Below are 22,866 nucleotides of genomic sequence, written 5' to 3'. Positions count from 1 at the left end.
GAGGCAGCCTAACAATGATTCTCTCATCATTGATGTTTTTATTTCTCTCTCCCTCTCCCTTCCTCTCTTTAGTCAATAAAAAATATTTTTTAAAAAGACAACCTACTGAAAAGAGAGGAAGAAAAGATGGTGGCTGGCAAGACAGAGGTGAGGGAGAGGAAGTGAGTGAGTGAGAGCATGAAGGGAGAGTGTGTGTGAGTGAGTAAGGGACAGTTAAATCTCGCAGGAACAGCAGGGGCTGGCAGACCAGGCTCTCTTGGACAAGGAGAGACTACTACCGCTGCGGGCACTCCCTGGACTGCAACACTCGGGCACGGAGCCCATGCCATCTTGAAGGGGACAGCAGCCTTTTCTAGGAACTCATCAGCACCACCACCCAGACAGGACTTTGACACTGCCTGCGACCCAGCAGCCACTCCAGCCAAAATTCTGCTACACCAGATGCAGACCCGTGGGCCCTGGGACCTCCACCTCCAAAGGTGCACTGCTTGGCAGTAGTAAGTGCATCTTCCCCCTCCCCAGCAACAGAATTCCGTACACCACTTTCGCGCTTTTCTAGCTGAGTTGAGGCATCCAGGGCACACCACTCCTTAGGCAGCACCTGGGAGCCACTGGGAGCCCCTGCTGGGTGTGATTCTGTGCAGACAAGGGCACACTGCCCAGCAGTAGAAATTCTGAACTCCCTCCTCCTGAATAACTGCCCACATACACCCCAGCTGCTTAACTTCAGCACCAGGGCCCCTCAAAGTGTGTCAGAGCTCTGCGCCAAAAGCACCTCCAGCCCGCGTGTATTTCCAAAGGGCAGGCACCCTGCGCCCATCTATCCACAGGGCGCTTGTGGGAGCTGCTGTGAGTCCTTGCTGGGTGTGATCTTGGACAAACAGGGACACACTCGCCCTGGCAGTAGAAATTCTGAATTCACTCATCCTGGATACCTGCACACAGACACCTCAATTACGCGGCTTCAGTGCCAGGGCCTTTCAGAGTACTTCAGCGCCCCTCGCTGGCAAACACACCACAGGTGCCCCTGTGAACCTCCACTGGGAGCGTGCGCATATCCACCACAGGTGCAGCAGCAAAAGCTGAGTCTGGCCACTCCACAACTACAGAACTCTGGACACCACAGTCACGCCTTTCCAGAATGTAGGCCTCCTGAGACCCTTCACCACAACAGACGGTTCCTGGGTGCCACTGTGAGTTCCCGCTGGACACGCGCGATTTCAATCAAGAGCGTAAGACAGCAAAAATTGAGACACCTCCCTCCACGGCTGGTGACTTCTAGACACTACAGCTATACCTTTCCAGCTCACAGACATCAAGAGAACCCAAATAGCTCAAGTAGGGAGCTACACTAGATTACCAGACCCAGGAGACCTGAGAGATCACACCAGTAGCACCATCTCCTAAAGAACCTGAGTATCACACCAATTGGACCTACAATTGAAACGTTACAGCAAAACATGGGAAGACAAAAATACAATCCCCAAAGGAAAGAAAAAGAGGAATCACCAGAAAGGGAGTTAAATGAAATTGAAGCTAGCAGCATATCAGAGAAAGAATTCAGAGTAATGGTTATAAGGATGTTATAACCGGCTAGATGACAAATACACACAACTCAATGACAAATACACACAACTCAATGAGAACTATAAGGAGCTGGATGAGAATGTCACCAACATGAAAAGGAACCAAGAGGAGATGAAGAATGACATAGCTGCAATAAAGAACACAATGGAAGGCTTAAACAGTAGACTAGAAGAGGCTGAGGACTGCATCAGCGAATTAGAAGACAAGGTAAAAAAAAACACACAAACACAGCAGCAATTGGAAAGAAGACTTAAAAAGCGAGAGGAGAGCCTAAGGGAGCTTTGGGACAACACAAAACGAAACAACATTCGCATAATAGGGGTACCAGGAGGAGAGGAATAGAAGGAATAGAAAACCTGTTTGAAGAAATAATGACAGAAAACTTCCCTGATATTGGCAAGAAAAAAACTATGCAAGTCCAAGAAGTACACAGAGTCCCAAAGAAGTTGAACTCCAAAAGACTGACACCAAGACACATCATAATAAAATTGGCAAACACAAACGACAAAGTAAGAATCCTAAAGGCTGCCAGAGAGAGACAGAAAGTTACCTACAAGGGTTCTCCTATTAGAATATCAACTGATTTTTCAACAGAAACACACCAGGCTAGAAGGGAATGGAATGAAATATACAAAGTCATGCAAAGCAAGGGACTGAATCCAAGAATACTATACCCAGCAAGGCTATCATTCAAAAGTGAAGGTGGAATCAGGAGCTTCACAGACAAAAAAGGACTAAGGGTGTTTATTACCATCAAACCAGCAATGCAAAAAATGCTAAAGGGTCTGTTGAAAAAAAAAAACAATAGGAAGCGATGAAGGAACACAGGGGTAAAGAATAAAAATGGCGACAAACAAGTACCTATCAATAATAACTTTAAATGTAAATGGATTAAATGCCACAATCAAAAGACATAGAGTAACAGATTGGATAAGAAAACATGACCCATATATCTGCTATCTACAAGAAACCCACCTCAGCAAAAAAGACGCACACAGACTGATGGTGAAGGGATGGAAAAAGGTTTTTCAGGCAAATGGAAATGAAAAAAAGCTGAGGTAGCAATACTTATATCTGACAAATTAGATCTCAAAGTGAAGGACATAACAAGAGATAAGGAAGGCCACTTCATAATACTAAAGGGAGCAATCCAACAGGAAGAAATAACTCTGGTAAACATATATGCACCCAATACAGGAGCACCCAAATACATAAGAAAACTCCTGGAGGATATCAAGGGAGAGATTGACAGCAATACAATCATACCAGGGGACTTTAATACCCCACTATCACCATTGGACAAGTCCTCTAAACAAAAATCAGCAAAGAAACATCAATCCTAAATGACTCAATAGACCAGATGGAATTAATTGACATCTTCAGAACATTTCACTCCAAAGCCACAGAATATACATTCTTCTCAAGTTCAAATGGGTTATTTTCAAAGATAGACCATATATTGGGTCACAGGCAAAGTCTCTTCAAATTCAAGAAGATAGAAATCATATCAAGCATCTTTTCAGATCACAATGGCATAAAAGTGGAAATCAACTACAATAAAAACAGTCCAAAAATTCAAACGTATGGAGACTAAATAGCATGATATTAAACAATGAATGGGTTACCAGAGAGATCAAAGAAGAAATAAAAAACCTCATGGCAACAAATGACAATGAAAACACAACAATCCAAAATCGATGGGACACAGTGAAAGCAGTCTTGAGAGGGAAGTTCATAGCTCTACAAGCCTACTGCAAAAAACAAGAAACAATGATAATAAATTACCTAACCCTACAACTCAAAGAGTTAGAAAGAGAGCAACAAGAGAAGCCTAGTGTAAGCAGAAGGAAGGAAATAATAAAGATCAGAGCGGAGATAAATGACATAGACACCAAAAAAACATTACAAAAGATCAACAAAACCAAGAGCTGGTTCTTTGAAAGGATAAACAAGATTGATGAACCTCTAGCCAGGCTCACCAAGAAGCAAAGAAAGAGGACCCAAATAAACAAAATCAGAAATGAAAGAGGAGAAATAACAACAGACACCACAGAAATAAAAAAAGATTGTTAAAAAATACTATGAACAACTCTATTCCAACAAACTGGACAACCTGGAGGAAATGAATATATTCCTAGAAAAATACAATCTTCCAAAACTGAATCAGGAAGAATCTAAACATCTCAATAGGCCAGTAACTATGGAAGAAATTGAAGCAGTCACCAAAAAGCTTCCAGCAAACAAAAGCCCAGAGCCAGACGGCTTCACAGGGGAGTTTTACTAAACATTCAAGGAAGAACTTTAACCTATCCTCTTCAGACTATTCCAAAAAGTTCAAGAGTAAGGAACACTTCCAAGCTCATTCTATGGAGCCAGCATCACCCTAAAACCAAAACCAGATAAACACAACACAAAGAAAGAGAATTATAGGCCAATATCCCTCATGAACATAGATGCCAAAATCCTCAACAAAATTCTAGCAAATCGGATTCAGAAGTATATCAGAAAGATCATATACCACGACCAAGTCGGATTTATCCCAGGGATGCCAGGATGGTAAATATTTGCAAATCAATAAATGTGATACATCACATAAACAAATTGAGAGATAAAAACCACATAGTCATATCAATTGATTCAGAAAAAGCGTTTGACAAAATCCAACACCCATTTTTGATAAAAACTCTCAGCAAGGTGCGAATAGAAGGCTCATACCTCAACATAATAAAAGCCATATATGACAAACCCACAGCCAACATCATACTCAATGGGCAAAAACTAAAACCATTTCCCCTAAGAACAGGAACAAGACAAGTATGCCCACTCTCACCACTCCTGTTCGACATAGTACTGGAAGTATTAGCGATTGTGATTAGACAAGAACAAGAAATAAAAGGCATCCAAATTGGAAAAGAAGAAGGAAAACTCTCCTTATTCACAGATGACATGATATTGTACATAAAAAACTCTAAAGACTCCATCAAAAAACTATTAGACTTAATAAATGAATTCGGCAATGTAGCAGGATACAAAATTAATGCCAAGAAATCTATAGCATTTCAATGCACCAATAGTGAACTTAAAGAAAGAGAGACTAAAAAAGCAATCCCATTTACCATTGCACCAAAAAAATTAAGATACCTAGGAATAAACTTAACTAAGGAGGTAAAAGACTTATACGCAGAAAACTACAGGACACTGAAAAAAGAGATAGAGGAAGACGTAAACAGATGGAAGAACATACCGTGTTCATGGATTGGTAGAATCAACATCAATATGTCCATACTACCCAAAGCAATCTATAGATTCAATGACTCCCCATTAAAATAGCAATGGCATACTTCACAGACCTAGAAAGAACTCTCCAAAAATTCATCTGGAATAAAAAAGGACCCTGAATAGCCACAGAAATCCTGAGAAAGAATAACAAAGTAGGTGGGATCACCATACCAGATTTCAAGCTGTATTACAAAGCCACTGTTCTCAAAACAGCTTATTATTGACACAAAAACAGGCGTATAGATCAATGGAATAGAATAGAGAATCCAGATATTGACCTAAACCACTATACTCAATTGATATTTGACAAAGGAGGCATGAACATACAATGGAGCTACGACAGTCTCTTCAATAAATGGTGTTGGGAAAATTGGACAGATACATGCAAAAAAAAAAAAAATGAAACTAGACCACCAACTTACACCATACACAAAAATAAACTCAAAATGGATAAAGGACTTAAACATAAGATGGGAAACCATAAAAATACTAGAGGAATCCACAGGCAGAGAAATCTCAGACATATGTCAAAGCAATTTCTTCACCGATACTGCTCCTAGGGCAATGGAAACTAAAGAGAAAATAAACGAATGGGACTACCTCAAAATAAAAAGCTTTTTCACAGCAAAAGAAATCATCAACAAAACAACAAGGAAGCCCACTGTATGGGAGAACATATTGCAAATGTTATCACTGATAAAGTTTTAATCTTCTACATTTACAGGGAACTCATACAACTTAATAAAAGGAAGATAAATGATCCAATAAAAAATGGGCAACAGGCCTAAATAGAAACTTTTTGAAAGAAGACAGAAGGAAGGCCAAGAGACATATGAAAACATGCTCAAAGTCACTAATGATCCGAGGGATGCAAATCAAAGCGACATTGTGGTACCATCTCACACCCGTCAGAATTGCTATCATCAACAAATCAACAAATGACAACTGCTGCCAAGGATGGGGAAAAAAAGGAACCCTCATGCACTGCTGGTGGGAATGCAGACTGGTGCTTCCAATGTGGAGAACAGTATGGAGTTTCCTTAAAAAACTAAAAATGGAACTCCTATTTGACCCAGTGATCCCATTTCTAGGAATATATTTCAAGAAACTAGAAACACCAATAAGAAAGGATATATGCACCCCTATGTTCATAGCAGCACAATTCACCATAGCTATGATTTGGAAACAGCGTAAATCCCCATCAGCAGATGAGTGGATTAGAAAACTATGGTACATCTACACAATGGAATACTACCCTGCTATAAAAATAAGGAATTTTTACCCTTTGCAGCAGCATGGATGGAACTGGAGAGCATTATGCTAAGTGAAATAAGCCAGGCAATGAAAGAAAAATACCACATGATCTCACTCATTTATGGAAAATAAAGAACATTATAACCTGATGAACAAAAAGATAGATACAGAGACAGTAAAGCATCGAATAGACTGTCAAATCACACCGGGAAGGCTGGGGAGTGTTGGGGAGAGTGGGAAAGAGATCAACCAAAGGACTTATATGCATGCATAGAAGCACAACTCATGGACACAAGACACTGCGGGGGTGGGATGAGGGCATGTAACAGCGGGTAGGTGAGGCTGGGGGAAGGTCAATGGGGAAAAAAAGGAGACATATGTGCTACTATATGTAATACTTGAAACAATAAAATAAAATTAAAAAAAAGACAACCTACTGAATAGTAGAACATATTCACCAATGGGTTAACATATTCTGATAAAGGGTTACTATACAAAATTTATTCAGAATTTATACAACTCAACACCTGGAAAATAAAAACAATTAGATTTAAACACTTCTGCAAAGAGGCCATACAGATGGAAAGTAGACATATGAAAATATGCTCGGTATCACTAATCATCAGGGAAATGCAAATTAAAACCACAATGAAATATTACCTCACACAGTAGAATGACTATCATCAAACAATTATTCGCGAGGAAGTGGAGAAAAAGGAATTCCATGCACTGTGGGTGAAAATGTAGATTGGTGCATGGAAATGGAAAACAGTATGGAGATTCTCTCTTTGGTTCTGACTGGGTAGCCCAGTTGGATAGAGTATTACTGGATATGCCAAGGTTGTGGAATGGATATCTAGTCAGGGCACCTACAAGAATCAACCAATGAATGCATAAAGAAGGGGAACAACAAAACCGTTTTTCTCTCTCTCCGTCCTCTCTCTCTCAAATCAATACATTTTTTTAAAAAATTCTCTATCTTTAATCTTTTGCATTTTAATTATGTGTTTTGGTGTGGGCTTCTTTGGGTTCATCTTATTTGGGCCTCTCTGCATTTTCTGGACTTGTATGTCTGTTTCCTCCTAGGTCAGGGAAGCTTTCTGTTTTTTTCAAATACGTTTTCAGTTCTTTGCTTTCTTTCTTCTGGTACCCAAATGATAAAAATGTTGGTACACTTGATCACTTGATATCACAGAAGCCCCTTAAACTATCCTCTACTTTTTTTGTATTCTTTTTTCTTTTTGCTGTGTTGATTGGGTGTGGTCTGCTCCCTTATCTGCCAAATCATTTCATTTAATCTCCTGTTAATTACCTCTAATGCATTTCTTTATTTTTTCAAAGATTTTAAAATTTATTTTTAGACACAGAGGAAGGGAGAGGGAGAGAGAAGCATTAATGTGAGAGTGAGGCATCGATTGGCTGCCTCCTGCATGCCCTCTATGGGTTTCAAGCCTGCAAACCAGGCATGTGCCTCGACTGGGAATTGAACCTGAAACCTTTAGGTGCACAGGACACCACCCAATCAACTGAGCAACACCAGTCAGGGCTCTAATGTATTTCTTCATTTGTTATTGTATGTTCATTTCCAACTAGTTCTTTTTTATGTTTTCTATCTTCTTGTTTTTCTAAAATATATTTTTATTGAATTCAGAGAGAAAGGGAGAGGGGGAGAAAGATAGAAATATCAATGATATGAGAATCATTGATTGGCTGCCTTCTGAACGACCCCAATGGGGATCGAGCCCACAACCGGGGCATGTGCCCTGACCAGTAATTGAACAGTGACCTACTAGTTCATAGGTCAATGCTCAACCACTGAGTCATGCGGGTCACGCTCTATCTTTGATTTTACATTTCCTCTTCATTAAAGTTCTCACTGAGACCATTGAGCATCCTTATATCCTGTGTTTTGAATTCTGCATCTGGTAGATTGCTTGTCTCCATTTTGTTTAGTAATGTTTCTGGAATTTTGTTCTGTTCTTTCATTGGAATATGATCCTTTGTCTCCTTATTTTGCTGCCTCCTTGTGTTTATTTCTATGTATTAGGGAGATCGGCTACATCCCTTGCTCTTGGTAGAGTCGTCTTATGTAGTAGGTGTCCTATGGGGCCCAGTGACACAGTCTCCCTGTTCACCTGAGCCGGGTGCTCCTGTGTGTCCCTGTGTGGGTTTGTGTGCTTTCCTATTGAGCCTTGATTGCTGTTGGCATAACAATGGCAGAGACTGACCTTCAGGCTCATTGGTTGTGAGGACTGGTCATGACTATAGTGGAGCTGCTATTGTGCAGTGGTGAACCTACAGATCAGAATTTGCTTTAGCAGGACTCTGGTACCATCTGAGTCTGCCCTTTGAGTGTGTCATTTGTGGATGTAGTTGGGTGCTGTTCTGGTGTAGTCTGAAGCTGAACACTGGGTATGTTGGTTCTGGGACCTATTGAGAGGTGCAGGTCAAGGTATCTGCTGCTTGTGACCTGCCTGGTCCACCTGGTATTAGCTACAAAGTGATCTGCAGATGTTTTCCACTTGTGGTGGACTTGGAGGTGCCTGTGAGAGGCTAAGATGCAAACTGAGGCCAGATGCTGCTGGTGCGAGGCTTGGAGATGCTTGGTAAGCGGGAGAGGGCCTGCCAGGGCCAGATGCTGCTTGTTTGGGGTTTGTGAACCTTTGAGATATTTTTAGAAAGGTTGCCATATGCCAAAACAAGCTCTTTGTGTGGAACAGTGTTAACCAGGTTGAGGGAGACTCAGATCTGATGCTTGCCTACACATGCAGGGGGCAGAGGGCTTAGCAAAGGAACTGTAGCTTCAGCCAGCACTTCCTCTGGGATACAGCTGCCCTTCCAGCCTTTCCCTGAAGCCAGATAAGTCAGTTCTATCTCAGGCAACTTTCGAGGTGCTGCCCCAGTGCTGGAGATCAGAGCAAGTGAATCCATCAGCGAGTAATTCCATGAAAAAGCCCTTTAAGAGGAATGCCTGGGATTTCAGAAGCTACCTCCGCCCCTGCTCCTCACTGAGCCACCATCTCTACTGGTTTTCATAGTCAGAAGTTATGGGGACTTCTCTTGTCAGCACTGGAACCCTGGGCTGGAGGGCCTGGTATGGGGCTGGGGCTCCTCACTCCACAGTGGGAGACCTCACAGCTGAGACATCTGTCTCCATCTTTAACCAGTACATGTGGGTGTGGGACCAGCCCATTCCATGCCTCTGCCCCTCCTACTAGCCTTGATGTGGCTTCTTCTGTATATCCTTAGCTTTAGGGCTCTGTTGAGCTCCAATTCAGGCAGGTATCAATGATGGTTGCTCTGTAGCTTAGTTTTAATGTGGTCATGGGAGAAGGGGAGTACAGTGTTTACCTATGCCGCCATCTTGACTGGGAGCGAAAACTACAGAGTTTTAACTAAGTCAATTTATATGACTAGGGGAATGGGAAAGCAGCACCTAGAACCCAAAATTCACAGCCCTTGCCAGCGTCAGTGTTCTTTTCACTTTCTAGGATGCCATTGTGTAGATAATGACCACTTACTATTTCTCAGTTAGACCATAAATCTTGATTTACCATTCCAGCAATATGGACGATAACCTGACAACCTTCCCATTATAGACGTCTTAAAATGCAAAATAAAATATACCAAAAAAATTTAAATAACTACAATTTCAAGAAAGAGAAATTCCCAGTGCCAAACATAAAGAGGCTGCTGACACTCCAGCTTCCATAGGGTAGGGGGATATCACTGGTTTCTATAGCCTAGGGACTGGCTTTTCATATCTATTGGTCTCCCCCACCTGCCCAGAAGGCAACCAGAACCTGGGAAGCAAGCACCATAGGCCGACAGAATGCTCCAAGAGAAGTTGTCTAGTTAACCTCAAAGAGCCAGAAAGAGAACTCACACTGCTCAAAGAGAGTGGGGAAATCCCTCAGTTCTTTTTCTCCTCCTGTTCTCTCATGCCACAGCCCCCACACAAACCCCAGTGGAAATCTATAGGAGCCAAAAGTTGGAGGGAGGGAAACCTTACTCTCCATTTGAAGGAGCTGAGACCCCAAGAGGATGGACAAACCCCCATTTCTTTATTTCCTCTCTCTGCCTTCATGGCTCTTGGCCCAAATGAAGGCGCAGTCACAGAAGTCCCTGGAATTGCAGGGTAACTAAAGCCTCAGCTTTCTGGCCAAACAACCGGAAAAAGGGAACCCCAGGGAACTGTAAAATCGGGGAGGTCACAGTGAGGGAGGACCTTGGGAAAGTGAACATTCAAAGGGGCAATTGCTCGATATTCAGACTGACTTTGAAATTACACTGTGCACACAGAAGGCTAGTAAGAACTTGCAGCCTGAACTTAAATAGGCCCGTTGCCTTCTAAAGCAAAACTATGAGCATCCTCCATAGGATTTCAATGAGACTCAGAGTCACATAACTTAATATTTACAAAGATACAATCAAAAATCACTCTGGCCAGTTTTTCTCAATTATTAGAGCATCAGCCTGTCGACTGAAGGGTCACAGGTTGAATTCCTGCTCAAGGGCATGTACCTCTGTTGTAGGTTCGGTTCTCTGAATGAGCAGGAGGCAACCAATCAATGTGTCCTTCTTACATCCATGTTTCTCTCTCTCTTTTTCTCTTTCTTCCCTCTCCCCCTTTCACTCTCTTTAAAAAAATAATCAATAGAAAAAATCTCCTCAGTTGAGGATTCAAAAAAAATCACTCTATATGTGAAGAGCCAGGAAAATCTTTACTCACATGGGAAAAGACAACTGATATGCCAGTTAAGATGAAACAGATGTTGGAATTATCTGATATACCTCTTAAAGGAGTTATGATACAAAATACTCCAACAACAACATTGAATAGCCTTGTAATAAATACAGAAATAATAGCCTCAGCAAAGAAATAGACAAGATAAAGAAAAATGGGAAATTTTAAAACTGATAAATACAAATTAGCAAACCAGAGATGTCAGAGGAAAGACTCAGTGAACTTGAAGACAGATCAATAAAAATCATCCAATCTGAACAACAATGAGGAAAATTATTGAAAATGAACTGAATCCTGGGACTCATGGGAGAAGAGCAAAAAGTCCAACATTTCTGTCATCAGATTTCTAAAAGGAGAGGAAAAAGAATGTGCTGAAAATTTTTTGAAGAAATAATGGCTACAAACTTTTAAAGTATGGCAAAAGACATATAGAGATTTCAAGTAATTGAGGCTAAAATTAAAGAAATTCATGCCAACACATCCTAAACTGCTGAAAACTAATCACAAATGTAAGACAAAATAAAGACATTTTCAGACAAAGACGGAAAACTTTTGCTATTAACAGACCATCACTGAAGAAGCCACAAAGAAAAAAGAAGAAAATGAATCTAAAAGGGAGGAGAGAGCTATAAGAAGGAAAGGTAAATGAAGAAATGTGTAAACAACATATGGGTAAATCCCAATAAGTATTGACTGTATAAACTAACAACAATGGTGGTGATTATGTGAAACACCAAATTTGGGGGTTTTAAAAGAATGTGAAACTAAAATACCAGAAATATTAATTAATAAAATGGGGGCAGTGTAATCAAGCTTCTAAGGTTCTTATATTGTTTGGGGGAAGGGTAAAGATTATCTTTAGGCTTTTCCAAGTCAAATATACATGTTGGACTTTAAAAGTAACTGAAAAATAGATGAATCATGGAGTGAGTATCCAGGCTCTTAGAGATTATGGGACTGATACAAAAATAATTCAAATCCAAGGTTCAAATATTAAAAATTGATAGATGCCAGAACCGGAATACTGTAAGTAAACATACATCTCTGATGTGAAGTCCCTTCAATTCAAAATGTCTCTGATCTGTAAAGAGGATGAGACATGGAGTGGGATGTTTTGGCCTGGGAAGTTCTGATTTCTGAGCCTTTGTGTTCTTGTAACAAGGCTCCTAGCATTCTAGGGTCCCTGTGTTGTTTGGAAGTAGGATAGAAATTATGAGTTCTTCCCCCAATCTTCAAGTCTGCAGGAGAAGATCATTGGAGTCAGATCCAATTTTACATCAGTATGTCATATTTTTCCCTTCAGTGGTTCTTTCAGAGAATATGTGGTAAGAGAGTAAGTAGATATGTGCTACATTTGTATGTAATAGGGAATGAATTTTGGACCTGTCTAATGTACTGCTTCAAGTAGCCAAGTCTCCTTTTATCTGCCCCTCAGTGATTTTAGTCTTCCACCAAGTCCCATAGCCCTGCCTCAGTACCCTTAATTCAGCTTCCAGGGTTCACCTTCAGCCCCAGCCCATACTATACTGTTCCCAACTAATCCTAGGGACTTAGGCCCATACATCATTGATGAGTGGACGCAGATGCTTCGAGATGCTGCAGAACACCACCTTGACCTCCTCTCCTTGCCCATGGTAGATGATGTTCCGTAGGGCCTTCACTGCCTGAACTGTCACTCGCGCCTCACTCTTCACGAAGTCACACAAGAATGGAACCAGGCTCTTCAGAGACTGTGACTATTTGGAAGAAGGCAGAGATCACTTATCATCTGGGGATCATGCAACACTTTAGGGATAAGGTTTTGAGAAAACAGATGGTGTCTAAAAAAAAACCCACAAAAATATCTGACCTAGGGAATCTAGGAGCTGGTTGTGCAGAGGAAGTGGAAGGCTGGTGCTCAGGGTGTTGGGAGGCCAGATGGCCAGGCTATGTAAGTCTATAAACTGGATGTTGTACTGCCTTAGGATGTGGGGTTGGGAAATATACTAAGCTCTAGGTAATTAAGAGACCCTAAGTGGTACAGAGTCTAACATTTGATTCCCATTGGGTCCCCCACTTTTACTTGTCTTGGGTGCAGTGCCAGGTTACTGATTCCACGGAGTCCAATTTCTTTCATGATGAGGTTGGGCTCTTTAGTCCACTTGACTAGATTGCGCACAAAGTCTTGCCCCGGAGTCTGAGCCACTGATCGATGCCAGAGGAGCTGTGGAAGCAAGGATACTACAATGATGGATGGAGAAGAGGTCATGGGTACCTGATGCCTCTCTATGTCCCCTCAGGCTCCATACTCAGGTAAGAATTGTGACCAGTTGAGAGCAGTGGTAGATCTGTGCACGTGGGGTAGAGTCTAAGGCAATGGAGGATAACACTGATAACGTTAGCATTTTGGGCCAGATTCTGGGATCCTAAAATCATTCTGGGGGGACTAAAGTTGCTGTTCCCCTCCCAGGCCTTTTTTTTACCAGGCTCTGAATTGGCAGGGAAGCAATCCACACTCAATTCTATTCTTTCCACTTTCTGGGGCAAGTTATTTAACATTTCTGTTAAATGTTCCTCAGCTACAGGAAATGAATGGCTAGGGCTGCGGTCCTCTCCCCAGACTTTCACCTGTGCATAGACGGTCCTGGCCAAGATCTTCTGACGATTATCTACGCTGTTGAGGAGGTTCTTGGCAAGGTTCAGAATTCGGTGCAGCATGACTGGTTCACAGTTCTTCACAATGCCGCTGGGGTGGGGCAGAGGAAGCCAAGAGTTGCTGGGTGGGGAGTGGGCAGTGGTGGAGGGGAGGTGGCAAGGGAACAGTATGCATAGAACAGGGAAAATGTGAAGGCTGAGGTCTGGGAGATGAGGAAGGGAGGGTTAAAGGCTGCTGTAGTTGAGTGCTGTGCCCTGGAAAATTGGGACTGGGGGCTAGAGTGGTATTAGGCGTGCTGGGGAAATGGTCCCACCTTGTCAGTTCCATGATCCCTATGTAGTAAAATTTAGGGCAGGACAGAAGATTCCAGCACTTATGCTCATCTGCATAGACCACCACTCCATCATATGCAGCTGCGAACACCAGCTTCACCACCTCTAGGGCACAACTGAAGACCAATCATCACGAGGTTTGTGAAAAGAAGGAACAGAAGGATGGACAAGGTGTTATGCCATAGTTTGCATCCTTATCCTGGCAAGCCAGGAGACAGTTCCCTAATCTGGTAGCTAGCTGGATCCTGCTTTCCAGCTAATGATAAACCATGGCAATATGAAATCCATCTCCAATTGTTTGTCTGCTCACCACTTCAACCTTGGTGCTCATCCAACCACAGAGTCTTGTAAAGAGACTATAGAGATATGCTAGTGTCACAGCTTTCAAATTCTGCTCTCCAGGTGTAGAAGTGTTAGGATATCTCTTCACCTCCACACCAACCTAACCAGAATTTCTCTGGTTCCTGGTTTTCTTTTCTTTTTTACTGTAAAATTTCACTTGAGTAGAATACCCTGACATTTTTTTAAAAAGTCTGACAACCACTTATTTAGTAGTAGAACACCCATCTTACTGCAGAAAACTGAGTAGACTTGCATGAGATGGCACAGCTAGTGACAAAGCTAAGCCAGAGATTATCCAGATTCGAATGGCTACAGCTGCATGGAGAGAATTCAATCTTTCATGTGCCCAGTCATGAACAGAGACGTGAACTGCTGAGTGAAGCAGAAGAGTGCATGCAGGGAAAAGAGTAACCAGAAACTTGAAAATATGTGCGAACATTCCAGCAAGTGATGTAGCAGCACCCATACCAACATTCTAGCTCTATGTTGCCGTCAGTCTCTTCTTCAGCATCCCTAGGGATTGGCATCCAGTTTTCCAGGGCCCTCTGGAGTTCACTAGTCTCTTTTCATATCACACCAGGGTTAGGCTTACCTAGTAGGGTCAAAGGTCTTGCCTGCGCCCCCATCCTTCCTGTAGACCACCATCTTCTGGGAGGCATTTTGCTCAATCACCCAGTAGAGATGACATAGCACAGCCAGCAATAGCCGGGGGTAGAGTTCCTGGATGGCCTCGAGGCACAGGGACCTGGATAGCATCTCACACAAGGCACACACCGCCTGGGGAGGACACATGGGAAGGAGGAAGCAGAATTGACTAGGTCTGGTAAAGACATAAATGGTCCCACAATCCCACACACTGAGTCCAGCCCTCCTCCCTCACCCCCCCGCCTCGTCACTGCCCAAAGGTCACAGTTCACTCTGACTGAGGTTTCTAAGCAGCACCCAAAGACTGAAAGCCCACAGCTCATCCCTGGGGAAATGAGGGGCCATACACATGTAATCTGCTCTCTCTTTATTCCCAAACATTAAAAACAACAAGGGAACCAACTCTAAATTTTCAGCAGAAAATAAATTGGGCCACCCAATTTCAGGCAACCAAACTTCATCCTCTGCCCTCACTAGCCCATGCCCCTGGCCAGGCCCCAGAAAAATGGGTGCCAGACCCAAACACAGGAGATAGAAAAAGCTGATTAACTCTGAACATCAGTTTCCTTGTCCATGAAATGGGATTGATTCCTGCACTTTCTACATCATGCAGTTCTTGGATGTACAAAGTTAAAGTGCTAACCGTATGTGCAGTATTAGTGAGTCCAGTGTTAACCGTAGATATGACTACAAACAAATACCTTTCAGTAATAACTTTAAATGTAAATGGACTAAATGCTCCAATCAAAAGACATCGAGTGGCTGAATGGATAAAAAAACATGACCCATATATATGTTGTCTACAAGAGACCCACCTTAGAACAAGAGACTCACATAGATTGAAAGGGAAGGGATGGAAAAATATCTTTCAGGCCAATGGAAATGAAAAAAAAGCTGGGGTAGCAATACTTATATCTGACAAAATAGACCTCAAAGTAAATGCCATAACAGGAGATAAGGAAGGCCACTTCATAATACTAAAGGGAGAAATCCAACAAGAAGAAATAATTCTGGTAAACATATACGCACCCAATATAGGAGTACCCAAATACATAAAAAAACTCCTGGAGGATACCAAGGGAGAGATTAATAGCAATACAATCATAGTAGGAGACTTTAATACCCCACTATCACCATTGGACAAATCCTCTAAACAAAAAATCAGCAAAGAAACATCAATCCTAAATGACTCACTAGACCAGATGGAATTAATTGACATCTTCAGAACATTTCACCCCAAAGCCACAGAATATACATTCTTCTCAAGTGCACATGGGTCATTTTCAAAGATAGACCATATGCTGGGTCACAGGCAAAGTCTCTTCAAATTCAAGAAGATAGAAATTATATCAAGCATCTTCTCAGATCACAGTGGCATAAAACTGGAAATCAACTACAATAAATACAATCCAAAGAAATCAAACACATGGAGACTAAACAGCATGCTACTAAACAAGGACTGGGTCACCAGAGAGATCAAGGAAGAAATGAAAAACATCATGGCAACAAATGACAATGGAAACACAACAATCCAAAATCTATGGGAAGTTCATAGCTCTACAAGCTTATTGCAAAAAACAAGAAACAATGGTAATAAATTACCTAACCCTACAACTCAAAGAGTTAGAAAAAGAGCAGCAAGAAAAGCCCAGAGTAACCAGAAGGAAGGAAATAACAAAGATCAGAGCGGAGATAAACGACATAGAGACTAAAGAAACAATACAAAAGATCAATGAAACCAAGAGCTGGTTCTTTGAAAGGATAAACAAGATTGATGAACCTCTAGCCAGGCTCACCAAGAAGCAAAGAGAGAGGACCCAAATAAACAAAATCAGAAATGAAAGAGGTGAAATAACAACAGACCCTGACGAAATACAAAGGATTGTTACAAAATACTACGAACAACTCTATTCCAACAAACTGGACAACCTGGAGGAAATGGACATATTCCTAGACAAATACAACCTTCCAAAACTCAATCAGGAAGAATCTAAACAGCTCAACAGGCCAATAACTATGGAAGAAATTGAAGCAGTCACCAAAAAGCTTCCGGCAAACAAAAGCCCGGGGCCAGACGGCTTCACAGGAGAGTTTTACCAAACTTTCAAGGAAGAACTAAAACCTATCCTCCTCAGACTATTCCAAAAAATTCAAGAGGAAGGAACACTTCCAGGCTCCTTCTATGAAGCTAGCATCACCCTAATACCAAAACCAGATAAAGACAACACAATGAAAGAGAATTACAGACCAATATCCCTCATGAACATAGATGCCAAAATTCTCAACAAAATCCTAGCAAATCGGCTCCAGCAATACATCAGAAAGATCATACATCATGACCAAGTAGGATTTATCCCAGGAATGCAAGGATGGTACAATATCCGCAAATCAATAAATGTGATACATCACATAAACAAATTGAGAGATAAAAACCACATAGTCATATCAATAGATGCAGAAAAAGCATTTGACAAAATCCAACACCCTTTCTTGATAAAAACTCTCAACAAGGTGGGAATAGAAGGATCATACCTCAACATAATAAAAGCTATATATGATAAACCCACAGCAAACATCATACTCAATGGGCAAAAACTAAAACCATTTCCCCTAAGAACAGGAACAAGACAGGGATGCCCACTCTCACCACTCCTGTTTGACATAGTACTGGAAGTATTAGCTACCGCAATTAGGCAAGAAGAAGAAATAAGAGGCATCCAAATTGGAAAAGAAGAAGTGAAGCTGTCCTTATTTGCAGATGACATGATATTGTACGTAAAAAACCCAAAAGATTCCATCAAAAAACTAATAGACTTAATAAATGAATTCGGCAATGTAGCGGGATATAAAATTAACGCCAAGAAATCTATGGCCTTTCTATACACCAATAGTGAACTTAAAGAAAGAGAGACTAAAAAAGAAATCCCATTTACCATCGCACCAAAAAAATTAAGATACCTAGGAATAAACTTAACTAAGGAGGTAAAAGACCTATACGCGGAAAACTACAGAACACTGAAAAAAGAGATAGAGGAAGACGTAAACAGATGGAAGAACATACCATGTTCATGGATTGGTAGAATCAACATCATTAAAATGTCCATACTACCCAAAGCAATCTACAGATTCAATGCACTCCCCATCAAAATACCAACAGCATATTTCACAGACCTAGAAAGAACTCTCCAAAAATTCATCTGGAATAAAAAAAGACCCCGAATAGCCGCAGCAATCCTTAGAAAGAAGAATAAAGTAGGAGGGATCTCCATACCAGATTTCAAGCTGTATTACAAAGCCACTGTTCTCAAAACTGCCTGGTACTGGCACAAGAACAGACATATAGATCAATGGAACAGAATAGAGAATCCAGATATCGACCCAAACCACTATGCTCAATTAATATTTGACAAAGGAGGCATGAACATACAATGGAATCAAAACAGTCTCTTCAATAAATGGTGTTGGGAAAATTGGACACACACATGCAAAAAAATGAAACTAGATCACCTACTTACACCATACACAAAAATAAACTCAAAATGGATACAGGACTTAAACATAAGACGGGAAACCATAAAAATACTAGAGGAATCCACAGGCAGCAAAATCTCAGACATATGCCAAAAGAACTTTTTCACTGACACTGCCCCTAGGGCAATGGAAGCTAAAGAGAAAATTAACAAATGGGACTACATCAAAATAAAAAGCTTTTTTACAGCAAAAGAAACCATCAACAAAACAACAAGAAAGCCCACTGCATGGGAGAACATATTTGCAAATGCTAGCACTGATAAAGGTTTAATCTCCAACATCTACAGGCAGCTTATGCAACTTAATAAAAGGAAGATAAATGATCCAATAAAAAAATGGGCAACGGACCTAAACAGAATATTTTCAAAAGAAGACAGAAGGAAGGCCAAGAGACACATGAAAACATGCTCAAAGTCACTTATTATCCAAGAGATGCAAATCAAAACAACAATGAGGTACCATCTCACACCTGTCAGAATGGCTATCATCAACAAATCAACAAACGACAAGTGTTGGCGAGGATGCGGAGAAAAAGGAACCCTCGTGCACTGCTGGTGGTAATGCAGACTGGTTCAGCCACTGTGGAGAACAGTATGGAGTTTCCTCAAAAAACTGAAAATGGAACTCCCATTTGACCCAGTAATCCCACTCCTGGGAATATATCCGAAGAAACTAGAAACACCAATCAGAAAGGATATATGCACCCCCATGTTCATAGCAGCACAATTTAGAATAGCTAAGATTTGGAAACAGCCTAGGTGCCCGTCAGCAGATGACTGGATCAGAAAACTGTGGTACATCTACACAATGGAATACTATGCTGCCATAAAAAAGAAGGAATTCTCATCATTTGCAGCAACCTGGATGGAATTGGAGAATATTATACTAAGTGAAATAAGCCAGTCAATGAAAGAAAAATACCACATGATCTCACTCATTTATGGATAATAAAGAACATTATAAACTGATGAACAAAAAAATAGTTACAGAGACATTAAAGCAACAAACAGACTTTCAAATTACAGGGGGAAAGTTAGGGAGAGGGGGGTAGATAAGAAATCAAACGAAGGACTTGTATGCATGCATATAAGCATAAACAATGGACGCAAAACTCTGGGGGGTGAGGGCATGTGTGGGTGTGGGGTGGGGGGGTAATGGTAAGATATGTACACATATAATACCTCAATAAAATAAAAAAAAGAAAAAAAAAGAAAGAAAGAAAGAGAGAAAAAAAGAAAGAAAGAAAGAAAGAAAGAAAGAAAGAAAGAAAGAAAGAAAGAAAGAAAGAAAGAAAAAAGGAAAGGAAGAAGAAAAAAAGGAAAGAAACTTGGATTCAGGTGCCAGTTTCCCCAATAATTTGCTTAAGATTCTAAATCCTCCTGGATTGTGTTTCTTCAGCTTGAAGGTAGAGATAATGACAGCTATAGGTTATTTAGGTTTTTTTTTAATCTTTATTGTTGACACTTTATCAAGACTAAACCTGGATTAAAAAAAAAAAACAAAAAACTCCCACATTAAAAACAAAACAATGAACATGTTCATTGACAATAGTCCATGAAAAGTATATATGATTCGTAGAAAAAGCATAGCTGAGAAAGTACATAAAGGAGAAAAACAGGTACTATAGAGCTAAAAAACAAAACAAAACGTCTTACTGAAATTTTAAATGCTTACCAAAAGATATTTTAAAAATCTATAACTCTATATACAAAATTAATCTATTGCTATTTCATTTCATTGACCAACAATATCCTCCACATGTGATATGCACATAATCTCCTATTTCTTGACTTTTAGTAAAACTTCCTGTTTTTTGCAGCTCACAATAAGGCCACATAGGAGACAGGCTAAGCCTTTCCCATGGCCACTTTCCCATCTCCAGGCCTCACCACTATGCTCCCAGGTCCCTCCTGCATGCTCTTTGGCCCCTGTGATCCTGGGCCCTATCTCATTATTCCATACCCAGCATAATGCCTGAGACAAAGTAGTAACCAGCTATTTGTGAAATGAGTGGATGGATGGATGGATGGGCTGATGAGTGGATGGAAGGATGTATGAATATAGTACTCATTCTGGCATCACTTACCACAAGATGGGTCAGGAGTCTCTGTGGTGAAATGAACTGGGTAGCTAAGGTAAAGAGAGGATAAAAGAAGAGGACAGAGTCAGTGCACACTTCAGGATGCTCAACCCCCTGCCTGCACTGGCAGCTCCCCATCAGTACTTCAGAGGAGGAGAAAGAGCAAATAGGACAGGGAACATCAGTGCCAATGCCATGGGAGCTATAACATTTTGATTCAGATTAAAACACAAACCATTACATGTTCAGCCTTTAAACACACACACACATACACACACACATACCATGTGATATGCTGAACAGACATCCTAACTCTAACCCTGACTCGCACTGGAGTTAGAGGTCAGGGATGGGGTGAGCACAGAGTGAGGCTCAGAGTTAGGGCAAAGGAAGAACTAAGGGTCAGCAATGTGTGTGTATTCATTACTTTGTAATTAACAATGTTTGTACATCTTGACTCGAATGTTTTATAATGAGGAGTAAAGGCAAGAAGGAACTGTGACTTTGAGAGGCAACCGCTTTTCATTCAAGAGGCAAAATGACTTTAAGCTGCTGCCTTAACCCTTTGCCTTTCTCTTCCCATCATGGCCCAAGCTTGGGACCTACAATCCCTCCTCCAGCATCCTCTGCACCCGCTCCCCTGTGGTGTCTCAGCCAGTCCCCAACTCCAACACTCCATGCCCACAAACAGACTTAATGTTCACCTCTCCACAGGCTGCCCCACCCTTGTACTTACGATTGAAGTGAAAGCTGCTGAGGTAAGGAACCTGGCCCAGGGAACGGGCCTTCAGAGCCATTTGTGTGGCTGCCTTACACAGAGGCACGAAGGCCAAGGTGTTGTTGGGCTCACACACCAAAGTGACCAGTTTGGGCAAAGATACCTGGCAGGACATGTGACAAGAATTTCAATGCCAAGCCCCAAGTCAGCCCCAGTCATAAGTCTCCAACCCCATGCCCTTGTCTCCCTTTCCTGGAGGGGTATTTGAGGCCTGTATACAGAGCCCCCTTAACCCATTCATATTCATTCTCTCCCTTTTCTTTCTCTCTCTCTCTCCACCCCTGACCCTCACCCCTCACACCATGTGAGAAAAGTATAAGCAGGGTCCTGATTAAAATTAGAGCAGGAAGAAGTTGACGTGATAGATGAGGGCTTCTTGAAATTTGGAATGTGTGACTTGTAATCACCTTCATTGAGGAACCTTCCAGAGTCAGAGACATGCTGAAGGTCAGGAGGCAGAGCTTACTGGGAGGTAGATTAAGTCTTAATTCCTTTTCCTCCCACAGCCCTTTCCTCAGCTTTGATGCAAATCAGTTCATATGAGCCTCCAAAAATCCCTAGAGGTTGCTGAGAACCGTCAGGGAATATAATCACCCCCTCTTTTATCAAAGAAGAAAATGCAGCTGGGAGAACAAGTTATTCAAGATTGTACAGCTAGAAAACTGGCTGATCAGGACTCAGACTCTGGCTTCCAGATCCGCACCCAGTGATCTGCTTTTGCGGCACTGAGCCCTTCTCAGTGGAACCCCAGGCACTTGTGTGGAATGAAATGGAGGTGGGTTGAGGTGAAAGAGACACCACAAGACATTAGATGGAGGGGGAAGGTGGGATGCAGTTGGGGTGGGGGTCAGGGTAGTGTTCGGGGGAGCCAGGGGAGGAGGAAATGGAGAGGCCTGTTTGGCCCTAGCTGTTTATACCATCTGTAGGATTCTGGAACACATTATTTGGATGTCCTCTTCATTCTAGAATATGAAAAGGAAAGATTTCAATCCAAAAACAATGCTAGCTAAGTCTCTGTGTTCAAGGCTTTCCCTGGCTCACTGCTCAGGGTTTTAGAGGCCAAAGACCCTTCACATGTGCCAGGCGTACCCTCCCCTTTCCCTCTTGCTCCCAACCCTGCCTTCCTCTTGTTCCATCCCCTCAGGTGTGCTCCCATCCTTGGTCCCCTCCCTGCCCAGCCCCTGCTTACAGATGGGTCAGACTCCATGATCTTGATGATATAGCTGATTATAGTGTTCCCCTGGGGCAAGGCCAAGTAGTTATGCTGTCCCAGTATCTCAATGAAGTGCATGAGGACCTCCAGCACCTGTGGAGTCACAAACCATCACATGACAAGACAGGAAGGAATGACAGGGACTGTCAGTATGACCCTTCATATTCCAGGTGAGGACACAGAGGACCAAGGCAGGTAAGGGGATCAGATCTCCTGACACCAAACCCAGTGTGACTCTACAGCAGGCTCTAGATAATGACAGACCACCAGCCACTAAACCTGACCACTTCTGTACTTTGCCCTGAAGTTCTAACCATTTCAGCTCCCACCACCTTCCTGGAGAACGCTAAGTACTTACCTTGCCCTCACCTTATTTCCCCAGAGATATAAAAATTAGCAGGAGTGTTGGATTGTGGGAGAATCTGAGTCCAGGAATGTCCCAT

General features: G+C 41.8%; 1 protein-coding gene across 1 annotated transcript in view; it reads right to left on the bottom strand.

The window, feature by feature from the left end:
- LOC307101114 (maestro heat-like repeat-containing protein family member 7) overlaps window positions 1-22,866 on the bottom strand; it is a gene marked incomplete at both ends in the record, with an annotated part of 50,184 nt that overhangs the window by 8,051 nt on the left and 19,267 nt on the right. Inside the window, 6 exons of the mRNA XM_079773808.1 lie at window positions 12,430-12,603; window positions 12,930-13,070; window positions 13,475-13,622; window positions 13,816-13,950; window positions 14,769-14,953; window positions 22,400-22,516. Of these exons, the coding sequence (XP_079629934.1) occupies window positions 12,430-12,603; window positions 12,930-13,070; window positions 13,475-13,622; window positions 13,816-13,950; window positions 14,769-14,953; window positions 22,400-22,516 (900 nt within the window). The remainder of the gene's footprint in view (window positions 1-12,429; window positions 12,604-12,929; window positions 13,071-13,474; window positions 13,623-13,815; window positions 13,951-14,768; window positions 14,954-22,399; window positions 22,517-22,866) is intronic.

The sequence above is a fragment of the Cnephaeus nilssonii genome, assembly GCF_951640355.1.
Source record: "Cnephaeus nilssonii genome assembly, chromosome: 6".
NCBI lineage: Eukaryota > Metazoa > Chordata > Mammalia > Chiroptera > Vespertilionidae > Cnephaeus > Cnephaeus nilssonii.
The sequence above is the reverse complement of the archived record's forward strand: the minus strand, read 5'-3'. Positions and strand labels throughout refer to the sequence as shown.